Here is a 19,375-nt window from a genome sequence, read left to right as displayed (position 1 = left end):
TCCTGAGCCAGTGTCCATGTATTCCAGCACGGTGTAATGGATGTGGTTACGGTAGATCCTGAGCCAGTGTCCAGGTATTCCAGTACGGTGTAATGGATGTGGTTACGGTAGATCCTGAGCCAGTGTTCAGGTATTACAGTACGGTGTAATGGATGTGGTTATGGTAGATCCTGAGCCGGTGTCCAGGTATTACAGTACGGTGTAATGGATGTGGTTACGGTAGATCCTGAGCCGGTGTCCAGGTATTACAGTACGGTGTAATGGATGTGGTTACAGTAGATCCTGAGCCAGTGTCCAGGTATTCCAGTACAGTGTAATGGATGTGGTTACGGTAGATCCTGAGCCAGTGTCCAGGTATTCCAGTACAGTGTAATGGATGTGGTTACGGTAGATCCTGAGCCGGTGTTGAGGTATTCCAATACGGTGTAATGGATGTGGTTACAGTAGATCCTGAGCCAGTGTCCAGGTATTCCAGTACGGTGTAATGGATGTGGTTACAGTAGATCCTGAGCCAGTGTCCAGGTATTCCAGTACGGTGTAGTGGATGTGGTTACGGTAGATCCTGAGCCAGTGTCCAGGTATTCCAGTACGGTGTAATGGATGTGGTTACAGTAGATCCTGAGCCGGTGTCCAGGTATTCCAGTACAGTGTAATGAATGTGGTTATGGTAGATCCTGAGCCGGTGTCCAGGTATTCCAGTACAGTGTAATGGATGTGGTTACAGTAGATCCTGAGCCGGTGTCCAGGTATTCCAGTACAGTGTAATGGATGTGGTTACAGTAGATCCTGAGCCGGTGTCCAGGTATTCCAGTACAGTGTAATGGATGTGGTTACGGTAGATCCTGAGCCAGTGTCCATGTATTCAAGTACGGTGTAATGGATGTGGTTATGGTAGATCCTGAGCCAGTGTCCAGGTATTCCAGTACAGTGTAATGGATGTGGTTACAGTAGATCCTGAGCCGGTGTCCAGGTATTCCAGTACAGTGTAATGGATGTGGTTACAGTAGATCCTGAGCCGGTGTCCAGGTATTCCAGTACAGTGTAATGGATGTGGTTACGGTAGATCCTGAGCCAGTGTCCATGTATTCCAGTACGGTGTAATGGATTGGGTTATGGTAGATCCTGAGCCAGTGTCCAGGTATTCCAGTACAGTGTAATGGATGTGGTTACGGTAGATCCTGAGCCCATGTCCAGGTATTCCAGTACAGTGTAATGGATGTGGTTACGGTAGATCCTGAGCCAGTGTCCAGGTATTCCAGTACGGTGTAATGGATGTGCTTACAGTAGATCCTGAGCCAGTGTCCAGGTATTCCAGTACAGTGTAATGGATGTGGTTACGGTACAGTAGATCCTGAGCCGGTATGCAGTTACAGTGATCTGCATGGTGCAGATGAATGCAGTGTCCAGGTATTACAGTACGGTGTAATGGATGTGGTTACGGTAGATCCTGAGCCGGTGTTGAGGTATTCCAGTACGGTGTAATGGATGTGGTTACGGTAGATCCTGAGCCAGTGTCCATGTATTCCAGTACGGTGTAATGGATGTGGTTAAGGTAGATCCTGAGCCAGTGTCCAGGTATTCCAGTACGGTGTAATGGATGTGGTTACAGTAGATCCTGAGCCAGTGTTCAGGTATTCCAGTACGATGTAATGGATGTGGTTACGGTAGATCCTGAGCCAGTGTCCAGGTATTCCAGTACGGTGTAATGCATGTGGTTACGGTACAGTAGATCCTGAGCCAGTGTCCAGGTATTCCAGTACAGTGTAATGGATGTGGTTACGGTACAGTAGATCCTGAGCCGGTATGCAGTTACAGTGATCTGCATGGTGCAGTTGAATGCAGTGTCCAGGTGTTACAGAACAGTGTAATGGATGTGGTTACGGTAGATCCTGAGCCAGTGTCCAGGTATTCCAGTACAGTGTAATGGATGTGGTTACGGTAGATCCTGAGCCGGTATGCGGTTACAAAGACCAGCATGGTGCATGTAGTTACTTGCGGTAATTTATAGAAATAACATGTGCCAGCTTTTATGTGGAATTAGTTTCACCGGAGAAAAAGTTTCATTTTGGTAGAAATAACCCAAAATAGAACCTTTTGCTGCAACAAGTGACCAGAAAAGTATAATAATAGTGTAATAATAATAAACTATATAGCTTCAGTAATGTACATTTAAACTGCGGTCCATTTACCATATAACACAAAACCCTATCCTACATATTTCCATGTATCCGGAGGCAGCCTGGCAAACACTTCTCCTGTCGTTAGCGTTCCCTTATAACCTACAGGTCAGAGGATACACACACAGTTCATCAATAAGATTCCCATTATCATATGTCTACAGCTGCACACAGGTAATGCCACAACAGCGACGTGGTGTAAAGTTACTGAACAGGAGGATCACCCTGTGGAGAGCAGTGATTGTATACTTACAGGACACTCGTCTCCAGGGCCCACCACGAACAGGCTGACCTTTAGATAGCCCTTGGCTCCAGCCGAGAAGTCCTCCGGATCAGAGAGGAGCAGCCACTTCCGCAGGACGGCGTGCTCTGCAAGAGTCGCAATTCCAGTGTTATGTGCAGAAACATGCGATAAGGAGATGGAGGACCGCTGCTAAGCTCTGTGTCTATAAGCTGCTGGGACGGATCCATTTTTAGTGAACTAAGTTGTTGCAGGGTAATTGGATCAGACAAAGTTGCCATGAACATTGGACCATACATATACAACCGTGTAGTGAGTTCCCTCATCCTGCTGTGCCATACCGGTCTGTGCAGCTTATAACGCTAAGCAGCCAATAGCGGTATTCGGGAGGAGGAGCCGCCGGATGTAAACACACATCCCGCATCTCCTCCTGACAGTCCGTCGGTGTCGGGTAGTCATTTTATTTGTTTTGCCAAGACTGTGAATGCTACTTGATCTATGCCGGAGGATATCTGGATAAATGGGCTCTGAGTGTAATAAAGTTTTATTTTTCTGTCATCACTGTGTATTTATTTAACTATTGGTTCTGCTGTGGAACTAAGAGGCCCAGTAAGCCCAAAATTCTATTTTTACACAATCATCAGCCCAGTGGCCACAGCCCGGGGCCACCGGGGACAGCCCCAGGGGTAACAGGTAACCCCTTTTGGCTTGCTCCATGATTTTTTAAAACCAGGACCAACTCTTTGAGCCTGGGGCTGGTTATAGCCATGGGGGGGGGGTCGAAGCCTTTTTTAAATTATTTGTTTATTTTGTCTCTTTTCTTTACACTGCAGCCTGCATGGATCTGACTGATCTGTGGCGGCTTCTGCCAAATACGCCTGGAAAATGAAGTGTATTTTCCAAGCGTATTTCACCAGCAATTAGCAACCGTATCCCGCTAATTGCCGGTAATTTGCAGCCGTATCCCACTAATTGCCGGTAATTAGCGGCCGTTTATTATACATGACCGCTTAGTAAATTAGGAATCACCATTCTTTTGAATGGTGATTCCTATTCGTATTCTGTCGATGGCGTATCCATTTGTACTCATAAATACAAATACGAATGTGCCATGAATACCAATACGAATTGATGTATTTTCGGCATAGTAAATGCAGAAAATACGAATAAGTATAAAATAGGTGTATTTTTGTATACAAATTCGCCTATTTTATACAAATTTTGGTTGTAAATTTCCCCCCAGTGTGTATATAAGCTGGAAGACTGCATGTTATTCCTCAATATAACAGCAGAGGGCGCTACAGCCTAATGGCCACGGATGTCACACACTGAAAGCTAACAAGATGGAAAGCGAAAAATGAAGCACAAATGGATAAAATATAAAGAAGAAACACCTTAAAAGTCAATAAATGTATCTAATATATATCCCATGACTATCTGTGGGGTCTATGTACTAAGCATTGGAGACAGAAACATTGGAGAGAGATAAAGTACCAGCCAATCCGCTCCTAACTGTCATGTTACAAGCTGCCTTGGAAAAATGAGTTAGGAGCTGGTTGGCTGATATTCTATCTCTCTCCAATTCATCACTCTCCAAATGGGAATATTTACTAAAGGTCTATTTTAATCGATTTCCATATGTCTCAGATTGATCTTAATAAGGGTGGGGCTTCCTGGGTTACAGCACACATTTACTAACAGATTATTCGGTACTTGTTTCCTATCTGGGCGCCCACGATTTTAATCGCGGGCATCGGGGGTAAAATCGTGGCCATCGCGGGCATCGCGGCCGATAAAAAATCGGGTGCGATGGGCCAGACGCGATGCCCGCGATTTTCCCATAGAGAACAATGTTAAATGCCTCAATTTACCCGCGATGACCGCGATTTACCATAGGAAACAATGTTAAATGGATCAATTTCCCCAAATTATCATAGGGAACAATGGGAAATGTGGCAAAAACACCCCTGAACATAAAAATGTCCCCCCAAAAGTAGTTGACGCCACCCCGCCATCAACGTAAACCCGAAGCGTGGCGAGCGCAGCGAGCCCGCGAGGGGCGGCGGTACGCGTCCTCCGACCTTTTCATGCCCTACTATCCACTAGGGCATGGAGTGAGAATAGAATAGTGTGGCGAGCGCAGCGTGCCACCGAGCCCGAAGCGTGGCGAGCGCAGCGAGCCCCGCGAGGGGACGCGGATACCTTCACAGGTAAACGCGTCCCTTCGCGGGCTTGACACCTGGGAAGCCCGCGAGGGGACGCGTATAACTGTGAAGGTATCCGCGTCCCCTCGCGGGGCTCGCTGCGCTCGCCACGCTTTGGGCTCGGTGGCTCGCTCACTATTCTATTCTCACTCCACGCCCTAGTGGATAGTAGGGCATGAAAAGGTCGGAGGACGCGTACCGCCGCCCCTCGCGGGCTCGCTGAGCTCGCCACGCTTCGGGTTCACGTTGATGGCGGGGTGGCGTCAACTACTTTTGGGGGGACATTTTTATGTTCAGGGGTGTTTTTGCCACATTTCCCATTGTTCCCTATGATAATTTGGGGAAATTGATCCATTTAACATTGTTTCCTATGGTAAATCGCGGTCATCGCGGGTCAATTGGGACATTTAACATTGTTCCCTATGTAAAATCGCGGTAATCGCGTCGGTCGCATCGCATGTCATTATAATGACATGCGATGTACCCGCGATGCACGCGATGGGCGCCCAGATAGGAAACAAGTACCGATTATTCTTTTAACATAAAATTTGAAATGTTAGTAAGACCAGCATCGATTAAGACATTTTAATGTATAATGACAGATGTATGTTATATGACATGATATTACACCCTCTGCATAGAGGCCTGGAACACAGGGCCCAATTCCTACCTAACTTTGGGAGCCCAGCAATCAGGTAATCCCGACCCACCAAAGTGAAATCCCGCCCTTTGCAAACCAGCGAATGTCTAAGCACAGCTTGTTAAAAGCAGTTGGATCAGGGATTCGCCCAGTGGCGTAACTATTGGCATAACTACGTAGTGAGTAGATGCTGCTGCGGACAGCGGTACCCACAGGGCCCAGTGGTGGCCGTTATTATATAGGACAGCCGGACGTCATGACGGAGTACGTCATGATGTCACGCAGTAAGAGCTCGCCCCCGAAAACTTATGACTCGCGCATGCGCAGTCACAGGTTTTTCCGTAACCCTACAAAAACTGTGAGGATCAACTCTATTCCCGTGAGACCAGGAGTTAGAGCCAAAATACGCAAAATGCGGGAGGGTAGGTAACACTGGCTACAGACCGCATGCATGCACAGCATAGTTGCCTACCCTCCTGCATTCTGCAGGAGACTCCCTGAAATAGCAGCAATCTCCCTCTCTCCCTCATTAGTCTAGCAATCTCCCTCATTTCCCCTCGCCCACATTACACTTACATTTTTTGGGGGAAAAAGGAATCAGATACAGTTACATTGAATCATCATCACCATTTCCCAGCACTTTACCAAGTATAGTAGCTCTTACTAACTGCTTTGGGGCTCATCTACATTTGGATGTGTCATTTTAAATTACATACCCACGCTAGGTGTCACGTTCACAATCTCTTTTTACAATCATTCCATATATGGAACTAGATACGCCCTTTGGGTGGTGCATGACACGCCCCCCTCAGTGGAGCGCTTTGTAAAATTCTACAACCAACTATAATCTACCTGAAACTAGTTTTCAAAAGTAGGCACGTATGATGCACAGTCTATCCGCAATCGCTCGGCCAGGTCTGACTCCGGCTCACAGTCACCATACGCATATGTATTAGGGGTACACAGGGGAGGAAATGTTACTGTTTCCTAGGGTGACACTTACTTGTCTCTCCATAAATCATCCCCACATCCATCTGTACAGGGAAGAGAGGGGTGAGATTAGGGAAACACTTCATGGAATGATGGAACAGTTCTCATTACATACAGGACCCATCGCCGCGTATTACATGTTTTTATTCCTCTGTCTTTTCTGTACTTATTTTTAGTTTCTAATTGTTTACCAATTCCTTCAGTCTGCAAAAAAAGACAGTCAGGAGCTGATTGGCCGGTGATAATGTACCAGGCACTTTATCACTTCTCCTCCCTTATCACTGCTGCATACATCTACCCCTGTATTCCAAATTCACATCAAACTATTTATTAAGACCCAGTCCGGAGCTTTTAGATTAAACCCAGGTGACCCATAGTTTAACTCTTTTCATAACCCAGTTCGAAATGCCGGGTTGGTAGACCCAGGTTATGCAGTGTGGTGCATTCACACCAGACCTGGGTTATTTGTGCGATGGGAAAGGGGTATAATAGACAAATCTGCCCATAGGCCCTGGTAGATCATTAAAACACCTCCACAGCAGCCAATAATTCTGACTTGTGTGCAGGGTGTATGGGGGACTGACAGACGGATAACAACACAACAGACTGTTCTCACTGCCGGGCTACAGTACAGCAGATCCTTCAGTGATGCTTCCGATAAATCTGAGGCTGTGCCTCACCTCTATGGAGGGAAATGAAGTGTTCTGAGCACCAGTGGCCACAAATCGTAGCCCGGCAAAGTACTTCTAGTGTTCCTCCATTTGGGTGCGCTCAGCCACCAGCGCTGATATTACTGTTCTATTTCTGACATTTTAAATATCGATTTTCCATTGCCATTTACTTACACGGAATTCTCCAACAACGGAGCCAGTTCTCATAGAGCGCGAGTCCATGACCTGGATAAATAGAACAGGCAGGATGGGAGACACATGTTATATAATAACCGCACATACGACATTAACCTACGTCAGTGGTAGCCAACCCTAGCCTACGAGAGCTACCAACAGTTCACATTTTCCAGACAACCTAGCTGCTGCACAGCTGCACTCATTAAACACTGACACATTTTAAAAGATACACAGATGGAGCTAATTACCTCACTTGTGATTCTGTGAGGAGACCTGCAAAACATGCACTGTTGGTAGCTCTCGAGGACTAGGGTTGGCTACCCCAGACCTACGTAATGTATGCATTTATTATTAATGAGTTTTTATGTAGCACAGACCCATTATACAGAGCTGTATGAATGCAATAAAACATTCAGTTACCACAGAGTTATTCCAATGCCTGATGGCTGTAAGATATTCGCACAGAGGATAGGATGCAGTGTCTTTGGATGCAGCCAGAGGATCTGAGGAGGCCGGCAGTAGGCGCTTCTTTACGTAATACATTAATCCTCAGCAGGGCCGGTGCAAGGCACCAGAGCGCCCCAGGCAAGTCGGGGTGGGGGCACCCCGGTGTCTGCCGCCCGGGTACCTGTCCTGCGGCGCTGTAAAGCTGGCGGCGACGGCGGCAGGGGGTCCCTGCAGTCAATAAGAAATAATGAGCGCTATCCGCCGGGCTATGCGGAAGCGCTTCTGTTTTGGAAACACTGGCCGCACGGCGCATGCTGATTGGCTGAATCTCAGCCAATCAGCATGCGGCCAGTGTTTCCAAAACAGAAGCGCTTCCGCATAGCCCGGCGGATAGCGCTCATTATTTCTTATTGACTGCAGGGACCCCCCGCTGCCAGCTTTTACGCACATATACGCCGCAGGACAGGTACCCGGGCGGCAAGGGGGGGGGGGGCGAAATACCGCCCTCCAGTGGCCGGCGCCCTAGGCAAATGCCTAGATTTGCCTAGTGGTGACGCCGGCCCTGATCCTCAGATCTACTGCATTCAAAGTGACAGCAGTATCCACACTGCGTACATCTATGAATCAGACTGTACGTCACTGCATCTGCCAGATACGGAGGGGAAACAGGAGCAGAAAGTTGTCACATTGTTGAAGTGAAAAAGTGCTTAGTTTGTAAAATGAGTGATGCATTATGGACAATTCTGGAATCATTAACGAAACAATCTCCACACACCGCTACACACTCACTGTAACACACCAATCTCCTCACACACTGCTACACACTCACCGTAACACAGCAATCTCCTCACACACTGCTACACGCTCACAGTAACACACCAATCTCTTCACACACTGCTAGACACTCACAGTAACACACCAATAGCCTTACACACTGCTACACACTCACAGTAACACACCAATATCCTCACACACTGCTACACACTGACTGTAACACACCAATATCCTCACTCACTGTAACACTACAATCTCACACACTGCTAGACACTCACTGTGACACTACAATCTCCTCACACACTGCTAAACACTCACTGTGACACTACAATCTCCTCACACACTGCTCTACACTCACTGTAACACTACAATCTCCTCACACATTGCTACACACTCACTGTAACACTACAATCTCACACACTGCTACACATTCACTGTGACACTACAATCTCCTCACACACTGCTACACACTCACTGTAACACTACAATCTCCTCACACACTGCTACACACTCACTGTAACACTACAATCTCCTCACATACTGATCCTCACCGTAAGGAATACGGGCTCATCAAAAAGTTCAGCTGGAGATTCAAAGAAGTTGAAGAAAAATGTCTGAAAATGAAAACATAAGGAGATCTTAGTAACTTAATTTAGACCAGGAGCCACTCTACTAGACCCAACAGAGGGGTCATTTGAGGGCACCAGCCCACGCACTGTGGATGTTACCTCATCAAAAAATGGGCTATTGCCTTTACGTATCCGGGTCCTCTTGGTCTGCCCGGCAACCGTCACCTTCACAACAGGTTTGATGTTCACACCCGGTATCTGCCGACCCTCTATCACTCTGACCCGGATCTAAAGAAACATTGACAAAAATAAATAAGGGGGTATTCAAAGGGGGGACATTTCAATTGTTATTGCACCAGTAGCCACTAGATGGAGCCCCACAGGGCAATTCAATTATTGCTCCTTGCGTGTGCGAAGGTTTGAGTGAAAAGTGACCCGTTTGAGTGCCCAAGCACCACTCTCCGCATCGCGCCCAGCAATTTGGTGGAGTTTGACCATTTTGCACAGAGTGAACTCTACTGATTATTGGTTGGTTAACAACGTCAGCCATCAATCCGCATCCTCTCACGCCCATACACAGAGCAACCCACATTTGAGCACTCTAAAAAGCTATTGTAGGCCCCAAGGGTGTAGATCCTAGGCCGAAACCCCGCTCAGATTTCTAGATTTCTCGTTCTACTCACCTGGAAGTCCTGAGGTTTATTTGACAGTAGCCTTTTGGGAACACTTTTCTTTCTCTTCACACCTGTGACTGGGACCAGCTGGTTTTTTTTGGGAGCAGTGGGCTGCTCAGCTCCTGGCAGGAGGGACGACGCCTCCCCCTCATCTCCAGTGCCCATCTGGTCTTCAGTGTCCTCCTCCTCTCCGGTATCTAGAGAAGAATCCCAGTACCAATCAGAATCCACCATGGATCCATTATTAATAACGTATTTACAGCAACGGTTGATTATTTATATCTGCATTATGAACAGCCAGCATCCAATCAGACGCTCACTCTCATTTTATAAACTGTATAAGCAAAAAAGAAATGACAGCTATAAAATGATTGGTCACTATGGCTAACATAACCTGTTTACTAACAATTCATGAGGTAAATGAGATGCATTATGGTCAGTAAAAAGCAGGTTTCCACTTTACTTCCATTTTAGGGGCCCACTGAACCTTAAACAACTGCTTGTCATGTGCTCATCAAATACCATCTGTCCTTTAATACACATAAGTGGTATTTGAGTTCTACTGGAGAACAGAGACAGCCAAGGCATCCATTTTATTTTCCTGGTATCGATATGTCCTTACACTGCTATCCCTTTCCAGGCCTACCATATACATACCCAGGTAGAGCTGACTGACGGTGTCCAGCTCGCTGACTGATGGGGTGGGCTCCTTTGGAGCAGCCGGTGTAGGAAAGACAGGTGCTGCCCCCGGTGGCGGGAAGTAGGATATCTGTAAGGTCAATGTCGCCTGCAGAATATTAAATAAGAAACATTTAATAATTTTTTCATATGTATCATAGGGGCCCATTCATTATTGCATATTTGCAAATAATTCCCTGAAAACTGGAATCTCCGTTGCCCACTGCGATCCCTCCCGCCCTGCCGCCAGCCACATCCCCCCTAGGTTTCTATAGGGGATGTGATACTGCTTGACGTATCAAAATCAGACAGCATCATATCGGGACCCAGGGCTACCACCATTCTGAGATGGGCATGCGCAGACCCCGGCACCCGGCAGCAACCAATCAGATTGCACCTAATATCCTCCATAAATAAGTAGAATCTGATTGGTTGCTATAGGCAACATCTCCCACTTTCTTAAAACTCACATTTTAGTAAACTTAACTCTCAGTCTTGGAGAGAGATAAAGCGTCAGCCAATCAGCTCCTAGCTGCCATGTTACAGGATGTGTTTGAAAAATGACAGTTAGGGGGTCAGATGCACTAAGCTTCAAAAACGGATAAAATGGAGAGTGGTAAACAACCAACCAACCAGCTCCTGCCTGACATTTTTCAAACACAGTCTGTGACATGTCAGGCAGGAGCTGATTGGTTTGCTGTTTATCACTCTCCATCTTATCACTTTCGAAGCTTAGTGCATCTGGCACAGAATCTGGTCGGTTTGTGTTTTATCTCTCGATCTCCACTTTATCACTTTCCAAGGCCCTTCTTGTAATGCAGGCATGTCCAAAACTATGGCCCTCCAGCTGTTGTGAAACTACAAGTCCCATCATGCCTTGCCACACTTTTGCTATTAGGGAGTGCTAAAACTATGGCAAGGCATGCTGGGATGTGTAGTTTCACAACAGTCGGAGGGTCACAGTTTGGCCATGCCTGGTGTAGCGCATAAGGATGTCAGGTGAAGAACCCCCAACCTTCTTTATAATCATATTGCAGCTTGTACAATGGGGCAGATACGGGAGATGGGCCACACAAGGGAATGAGTTCAGGGAAATCACCAGCAATCTTGTATTTTCCCTGTCGGACGGGGAGAGCAGCCAAAGTGTCCACGTGGATAAATATTCTCACACAGCCAGAGATACTGAGCGCTGCGACGGTGCATGGGCCGCAGGAAGCCCCCCGCTGGGGAAGTGTAAACACAGCCACAAAATCTAAATATACATCCACTGCTAGTGTTATTCCACTTTCCCCGGAATTACTGCCCTGCTGGCAGAGCTAAATAGGGAACCATCGCAGCACTTCCATTACCTCCCCAATCATGTAACGAACCACGGTCTGGGGGAAAGGAAGGTTCACCAGTCAGATCACTTAGAAAATGGGGCTGAAATTGCCCCTGTGTGTACACCCCTTGAGAGTTCGATCCAGCCTTGATCACTAGGCTGCTTTTTTTTAGCAAATGGACAAATCGTTGCTGCACTGCAGGTGGGGCAGATGTAACATGTGCAGAGGGAGTTAGATTTTGTTTCTGCTCATTATAAATACCGTCTGCTTTATTCTTACACTGCAACTTCGATTTCCGTTTGAACACGCCCCACCTCAAATCGAACTATCTCTGCACATGTTACATATGCCCCACCTGCAGCGCAGGTTTGTCCATGGAGGTTGTCCATGTCCATTTGCTAAAAAAAAAAGCAGCCCAGCGATCGTCCAAAAATTCGGCATTAGGCCCTCAATGCAGACGAGGATCCTCATTCATTTCCAATTCTGTAGCAGCACTTCTGTTCCCAAATAGCTGGTGACAGTACCAGAAAGTTACGCGCAGCGGGAGCCAAGGATAATAATTACGAAATACAAACAGAAGTGGATCATTCTTACACTTAATGTTGTAATAACATTGTGGGGTGCGATGCTGGGAGCGGCACTGTGGACAACAGATGCTACTATGTCAGGTAAATGGTCTGACTAAGAGAATGATTAGGCAGCCTGATAGTGAATGATTACCATGTTGTACCTGCACCCAATGACCAGTCCCGGTGCAAGACACAGTACTCACCCCTATGCCCAGCATCTTGTTGTCTACAAGCGGACAGTTAAATGTTGCCGTCAGGTTGGGGGAATTAAATAAATCTCGTAGTGGAACCCGCGACTCGCCCAGAAACCTGTGGTAAATGGAAAATATTACTGCACATATTATTTGTTTACATTGCTCCACACACATCTGTCCTCTGTTCGATATAAGTCATGTTATACATAATGTGCTTCACCGGGTGTCTTTTTTGCAACTGTTTCCATGAAGTAACAAATAGAACGCACAAGCAGCTTCTGCCGATTCAAATTATATATGGCGTGCCTATGTTCTGTATGTGACTGTGTAATGTAGTATTTTGTATACAGCTACAGCCGCAGTCATGCACTGAATGTAGACATGACACATATCATTTTATTCAGCAGAAGCTGCTTGTTTGTCCTATTTGTACAAAAATAAAAATAAAACGTATTTTTTTTAAATACTACAGTATTATACCAGCAGATGAGCGGCTTTGAGGACGGCTTTGCATAGCGCTATGCAACGCCGTCCTCCCCCCCTCAGTCGGCGCCGCGCAGGGGGAAAGCAGCTCAGTGTGTATGCACTGAGCGGCTTTCCCCACAGCGATGATTGTCATCATCGCTGTCCATACACGCTGGGCATAGTCCCCCAGTATCTCCTAGCATAGATATTGCAAAATTGGCTATTAGCCAATTATGTCTATGATTTTCTAGGATGCAATAGAGAAATGATAGACATATATGGGAGGTTGCTACAGACAACATCACCTCTTTTCATTTTTAGAAGCTTTCGTTAATTGACCCCATAATCTCAGTATGTCATGTGAAGGCAGAGGGGGAGAAGGAAGAGGAGGATGTCACAATGAAAATGAGTATGATCAATAGCATCTCTAATCACTATATCACGTGCCATGCGACTGTGGTGGCCATGGTAGTAACTTAACCGAACAGAAATTAAAATGAATAGCAGACTGAAGAAACAAAACAAGAAAAAGTTATTTACTAAGCTGTTTCAACCTGGCACATGCATTTATGTTAAACAAACACTCTTTTTTGTAGGATCATTGCTTTAATATTATGTATTAAACATTACAAAGCTTTAATATAGGATAAATGGTCGTAGCCGCAAAACCTACTGACCAGAACGACAGCCATGGATCAGTAAGGAGTCAGCTTGGTTAAGTGCATTAGTAAATCTACCTCTTAGCACAGAGGAAAATATTTTTGGCTCCCGTGATAATTTATACTGTCTGCTCCTTACAAGGACCGTCCCTTTCTTCACGGGGAACAAACACAGGAAATGGAATGTAGGAAGCCGCGCTGACTGATGCTAAATCATTGCGGTACATTATCCTCTGTCTCCCTGACACAACGTTACGGAACAAGACTTTCCGACTATTAGTATAAATATATAACTTTTATATGATATAAATAACGTAACAGAAACTAATCAGAAGAGAAGGACTGTACTTAGTGGGTGATTCAACACTGCATGTTAGCAGTGGTTGTTGGCTAATTATAGCCCTTTTACACCGCCGCAAAAACCCGGGTCATCGGCGGGTCAGACCCAGGACAGCGGCGGTGTAAATGGGTCACGCCGTGTCCCTTTACACGGGACTGACCTGGGTAGAACACGGCTAGGACCTGGGTAGAGGGAGCTGTAAACAGGTACGCCGGATCATCCGACCTGGCTCCCGTTTACATGAATGAGGGACGTCCAACCTGCGGACCGCAGCGTCCACAGATTGGGCAGGGGGCACACACAACCTCCGCTGCTGTCTGCTATACTCTGCAGACAGCAGCAGCAGAGGAGGTGAATGGATGTCTGTTTGCGGAATCCATTCACCTCCCGGACGACGGCTGGGGGGGTGTACGGGGGCTGGGGGCAGCCCAGCAGATTAGCTTAGTGCTGGGCTTGCCCCCAGCGCAGCGGTACGGGTCCCGGCGGCGGCGATCGGAGATGACGTCATCTCCAAGTGGCAGCTGCGGTATGTGGTGGTGTAAAAGGGAGCAAACGCCGGGTCGCACCCGGCTTGAAGCGGGGATCAAAAACCCAGGTGCGACCTGGCGGTTTTGGTGTAAAAGGGGTATTAGCAAGCGGCTCAACGCCACCCCACCGAACGTCCGCTAGCACATCCCCTTTCATGCTTTTGCTAGCAGGAAAAGTAATTCAATGGTCTCCGACCATCGAATGATTTAAAGTCAGTAGAAACCAAGCCGACATGTGCCGACAGGCGGCATTTCATGCCCTACCATCCACTAGGGCGTGGTGGGAGAATAAAATAGTGTGCCGACCGCAGGGAGCCATGCAAGGGGATGTGGTGCTACTTTTCAGTGTCCATGTCGACAGTGTAGAAATTCGTGACAAAAAAAGTGAAAAGCCCCATGTCGACCTGTTGACTGTCGAACTTCCCCATGTCAACCTAATGCTTGTGTCGACCTAATGACCCTGTCGACCTAAATGCATGTCGATCTAATGGTGTCGACCTAATGCTTGTCGAATAACTTGCTGTCTACCCAATGATCCCAACCCATTGAAGGGAGCCGCTAAAACCAGCTTAAAATACTATCTGAGAGTGCATTTATGTGTAATAATTGTAAAGTGCATTTATCTTAGTGTGTGGTTAACCAATGCCGCCTCTTCTGGAACAGACAGCGAGACTCCTGGTTCCCAGTCAGTGATTAGATGGCGCAGAAGGAATCGATCAGCAGACTCAGGACAAGGAGGAAGCTTCATAAGGGAAGCAGAAAGACTATGGGCCAGATTCTCTAAGCTTCAAAAGTGATAAACAGCCAGCCAATCAGCTCCTGCCTGACATTTTTCAAACCCAGCCTGTGACACGGCAGTGAGGAGCTGATTGGCTGGCTGTTTATCACTCTCCATTTTATCACTTTTGGAGCTTAGAGAATCTGGCCCTGTAAGAGTCAGTCTGACTTAGCAGTCACCGTGTATGAGAGGCCCAACTGCTAACCTTACCCTGGGTCCTCAGTGGGAGCTGGGTAGACATGTGGGAAGTAATGATGCTATGGTGGAATAACGGAGCAATATTTTGGCACAACAAAAGTACACACATAAGGCAGAATAAGGAGATAACAAAATGACACACCAGCATGACTACATAGCATCAGATGAGGCTTTATGTTATAATGAAACTGTATTGTTATATAATCAAATAATGTGTTATTATATATATGTGTTATTATAGTATGGTGACAGTACATTGGTGCCACAATGGGGCAACATTATTACATGGTGACAGTACATGGTGACATAATGAGGCTACATTGTGGTACAATAAAAGCATACAGGTATAACACCGCAGACATAGGGGGTTATTCTGATTCACTCGGAAAGGCACAATCACTCTCTAATGGACAAAACCATATGCACTGCAGGTGGGGCTGATGTAACATGTGCAGAGAGAGTTAGATTTGGTTGTTTTCTTGTTTCTGTGCAGGATAAATACTGGCTGCTTTATTTTTACACTGCAATATAGATATCAGTTGAAGTACAAACCCCACCCAAATCTAACTCTCTCTGCACATGTTACATCTGCCCCACCTGCAGTGCACATGGTTTTGTCCATTTGAGAAGGAATTTGCCTTTGCGAATGAACCAGAATAAGGGACACAGTGCCATCTGAGAGACATAGTGCCGCCCAAGAGACAAAGTATCCTCTGAGAGACACAGTGCCACCTGAGACACAGTGCCCTCTGAGAGACATTTCCCTCTGAGAGTCACAGTGCCATCTGAGACACCGTGCCCTCTGAGAGACACAGTGCCCTCTGAAAGACACAGTGCCCTGTGAGAGGTACAGTGCCCTCTGAGTGTATGTGTTACATAGCAGTCCCGTCTCCTGCCCACCTGCAATTTTGGATCCAAACTAACTATTGTGGCCATGCCATATGTCATGTGCAATGGTGCCAGCCATGAGCGGACTTGCAGGAATCACCAGATGGGGGTATTTTCTCAGTGTTAATGCTGCATGATATCGAGGTACAAGCAGGATCACCTTTAGGGGCACAATACGGGTGGGATGCAAATAACCTAAAATTTCCATGGGTGTAGCCACTTACCGCATATGCACCAAGCTCCGGAATGCAATAAATTGCGAAGCTTGGACACGGTGGGCAATGACATCTACAGATGGCATTATCCAGTAGGGTATGGGCTTCTCTCTGTATTTCCCTCTGAGAAGGATCCCAACACTCCCACGGTGTGTGCGCCATACGACGCCCTGCACAGACAGGACTCTCGGGTCATACACCCAGAAGTCCTATCATCACAAAGGACTACTGTTACTGGGAGAGCTGTCCACTGCGTCCTTCAGGTATACAGCGTTTGTACACGGGATGAGTGGCGATATTTGCTGGAGGCAGAATGCGATGCTTGATACATACCGCCCCTATGTGCCTTAATATTACATCCTCCCCAATAGCTATATATGGTTACATAGGGGGGATACATTATTATGGCTTAGAATGTGCTACCAAACCTGATCCAGCTTTACAGCTTATCGTCACGCAGCAGGAAGCAACAACACTGAGAGATATTAATATCTCGGCCGCCGGTGGGAGAGAGAACGGCTCCGCTACAGTCATCCTGTGAGTCCTGTAGCGTCTAGTCTTACTTCCTGGCCAGCCTCAGCCTTCAGAAAGGGATGAAGTGGAGAGTGATAAACAACCAGCCAATCAGCTCCTACCTTATCAAGCCCAGCCTGCGACATGGCAGGTAGGAGCTGATTGGCTGGCTGTTTATCACTCTCCATGTTATCACTTTTTGAAGCTTGATACATCTATTCGGTGACGTCAGCGCATGGGGTGGGGAACGGACATCACCTAATGTCAGCTGCCCACCCACGTCCTTCCGAATGTCCATGCAGATCTAAGGTTACCTCAGAGTAACCTTAGATGTGCATGGACCTCTGACATCATTCGATGGTCGTTGACCATCGAATGATCTGTGTGAGCCCCCACAGCCTGGGAATGAATGTTTATGTAAAACATCCATTCACAGCCCCTACCAACGTACGTGGCATGCGAGGGGGGTGGGGTGCGTATTGGCATTCACAGGTGGCATCTGGTGGACTCAGCCAGAATAACCCCCAATATGTATGACTTCCTGTCACGGTCCTCCAAGTATCACTACAGCTTCCGGGTCCCTCACCCTACAGGGAACAGGACAACACAAAATGTTTCCTGCTTCAAGGTAGGGATGTATCATGGGTGGAAACAAAATAAAAATCAGCTTTATCCGAACGTTCTACCGTTACCTTTCCTACTGTGTAATTGGGTCGCCTAAATTTCAGTAATCCACACAAAATTCCTAGTGTGCGCAAGCATACATGGCCAATAAAGTTTATTCTATTCTATTCTATTCTATTAGAATCCTATGGGAATCTCTCCATCCTGTGAGGACCATGCTGACACTGTACCTGTGACAGAGGGCGGACATCAGCAGTGGGTAATCCTGCCTAGTGCTGTATACTGGCATCACTGCACTGGCCCCTGGGTACAACACTCTTCTGTCTTATGCTGACATACACTGGGCCGGACGCCCATGTTAGTCTAGCCACCCTGCTGTAACCTCTCAGGAACTCCCCTTAAAAGCCACACTGTGTGGCCAATTCATTCTGCATCTTGGTGTGGCAACAACTGGGGTGTGGGTGCAGTGCCACTCGGACACAAGGCCAGTGCTTCAGACAGTTGTATGTCAGGCTATCTGTAATCCTCCCCTATGAAGGAAACACTTCCCCATTCCACCCCTGTAAACACGTTTCCGCAAGACTGAGGAAGATCTCATGTATGAAACGCGTCAGCAGAATGTCAATCCTTTGGGGGCGGGGCGACACTACAGACACACCCTTTTTCTGGGGGTAGCACGGCCTGTGTCTGCCTATTCCGATGCAGAGTCACTGGCCTTGCAAGAACCCATCCTGCAAACATTGCGCTAATCTGTTCCCATGTCTCCAGATGCAGGCGCCAGATCGGAGATATCGGCAGGAGGCCTCTTTTTCCTTCCTACGCCTCCTGCAGGCATTGGCAGATTTCTGCACAGCAGCTACACCCAAAGACGCAGCTGCTCTACAAACGCATCCATGACACATCAGCCGCTTGCACCTGATGTCACCGCCTATGAATCAGGCTCGCCGTGTGCCATGTGCAATATACACAGTGTAATGGGCCGCTAGATGTCTCACCACTATGTCCGATTGTCTGGGGCACAGCTGTGTCACTTACATCACAACGTGCACCCAGTTCCCCACTACAGATCAGGCCGGAACAGCATGTACTGGAGAACTACAAGTCCCAGCCTTTGTGACAATGCCCTGTACACAACCTTTTGCTTTCTAGCATGTCGCTGTAGTGTCAGAATGATTAAAGACACAGGTCACTCCGGCGTGATATGGCAGCGTCCGGCATAGAACACAGGAATGGTCACTCCCAGATCATCAGATAGAGGAGAAAAGCACAAAACACAGGAAAAGAATGTTATGAAAATATCAGGAGAACTTGTCAGTGTATTGTATGGTTACAGGAGCATTTGGCCTCCGGGGGCCGCTGTATAGAGTCGATAAAGAACATGGAATACTGAGAATGCGATATACCAGCAACAACAGGAAAGTTGACATGACATTTATTCTTGGGAACATATACATTCGTATTACCTGTTCCTCCCCATTGTCTCATGGTCTTTGACGACGGCATGGAGCTCGGCATTGGTGTCCAGAGGAACGCCTTTCAAGTCCCATTCAAACCCCTACAGGGAAAGAGATACCGTGTTATCAGCAGCTAGTCACTGACCATACAGGGGCCATACGTCCGATTACCACAATGCCCGGGAGACTACACCTATACATCCTGCAGTGTGCCAAGAGAAGGGCATAAACCTGCATATTCTGGTTGGCAGGGATGAACAGGGTTGGGTGTGGTGGCTGGGTTAGCAGCCAGGGGTAGGGTGTGGCGGGGTGAGGTTCAGTGTGGTGGGGTGAGGGTGGGTATGGCAGCCAGGGGTAGGATGTGGCGGGGTGAGGTTCAGTGTGGTG

The 19,375-nt window shown here is 47.3% G+C and overlaps 1 protein-coding gene across 9 annotated transcripts in view; it reads right to left on the bottom strand.

Annotated features, from left to right (window-relative positions):
* The window catches only part of DYSF (dysferlin), a 248,303-nt gene that overhangs the window by 188,053 nt on the left and 40,875 nt on the right, over positions 1-19,375 (bottom strand). For all 9 annotated transcript variants that reach the window (XM_083187755.1, XM_083188146.1, XM_083187910.1 and 6 more), the window contains exons 3-11: positions 18,998-19,089; positions 12,337-12,442; positions 10,222-10,351; positions 9,574-9,761; positions 9,050-9,178; positions 8,873-8,935; positions 7,098-7,148; positions 6,266-6,296; positions 2,431-2,546 (exon numbers count right to left, since the gene is read on the bottom strand). In XM_083187755.1, the coding sequence (XP_083043881.1) occupies positions 2,431-2,546; positions 6,266-6,296; positions 7,098-7,148; positions 8,873-8,935; positions 9,050-9,178; positions 9,574-9,761; positions 10,222-10,351; positions 12,337-12,442; positions 18,998-19,089 (906 nt within the window). The remainder of the gene's footprint in view (positions 1-2,430; positions 2,547-6,265; positions 6,297-7,097; positions 7,149-8,872; positions 8,936-9,049; positions 9,179-9,573; positions 9,762-10,221; positions 10,352-12,336; positions 12,443-18,997; positions 19,090-19,375) is intronic.

The sequence above is a fragment of the Crinia signifera genome, chromosome 1, assembly GCF_055691185.1.
Source record: "Crinia signifera chromosome 1, ASM5569118v1, whole genome shotgun sequence".
NCBI classification, from domain to species: domain Eukaryota; kingdom Metazoa; phylum Chordata; class Amphibia; order Anura; family Myobatrachidae; genus Crinia; species Crinia signifera.
The sequence above is the reverse complement of the archived record's forward strand: the minus strand, read 5'-3'. Positions and strand labels throughout refer to the sequence as shown.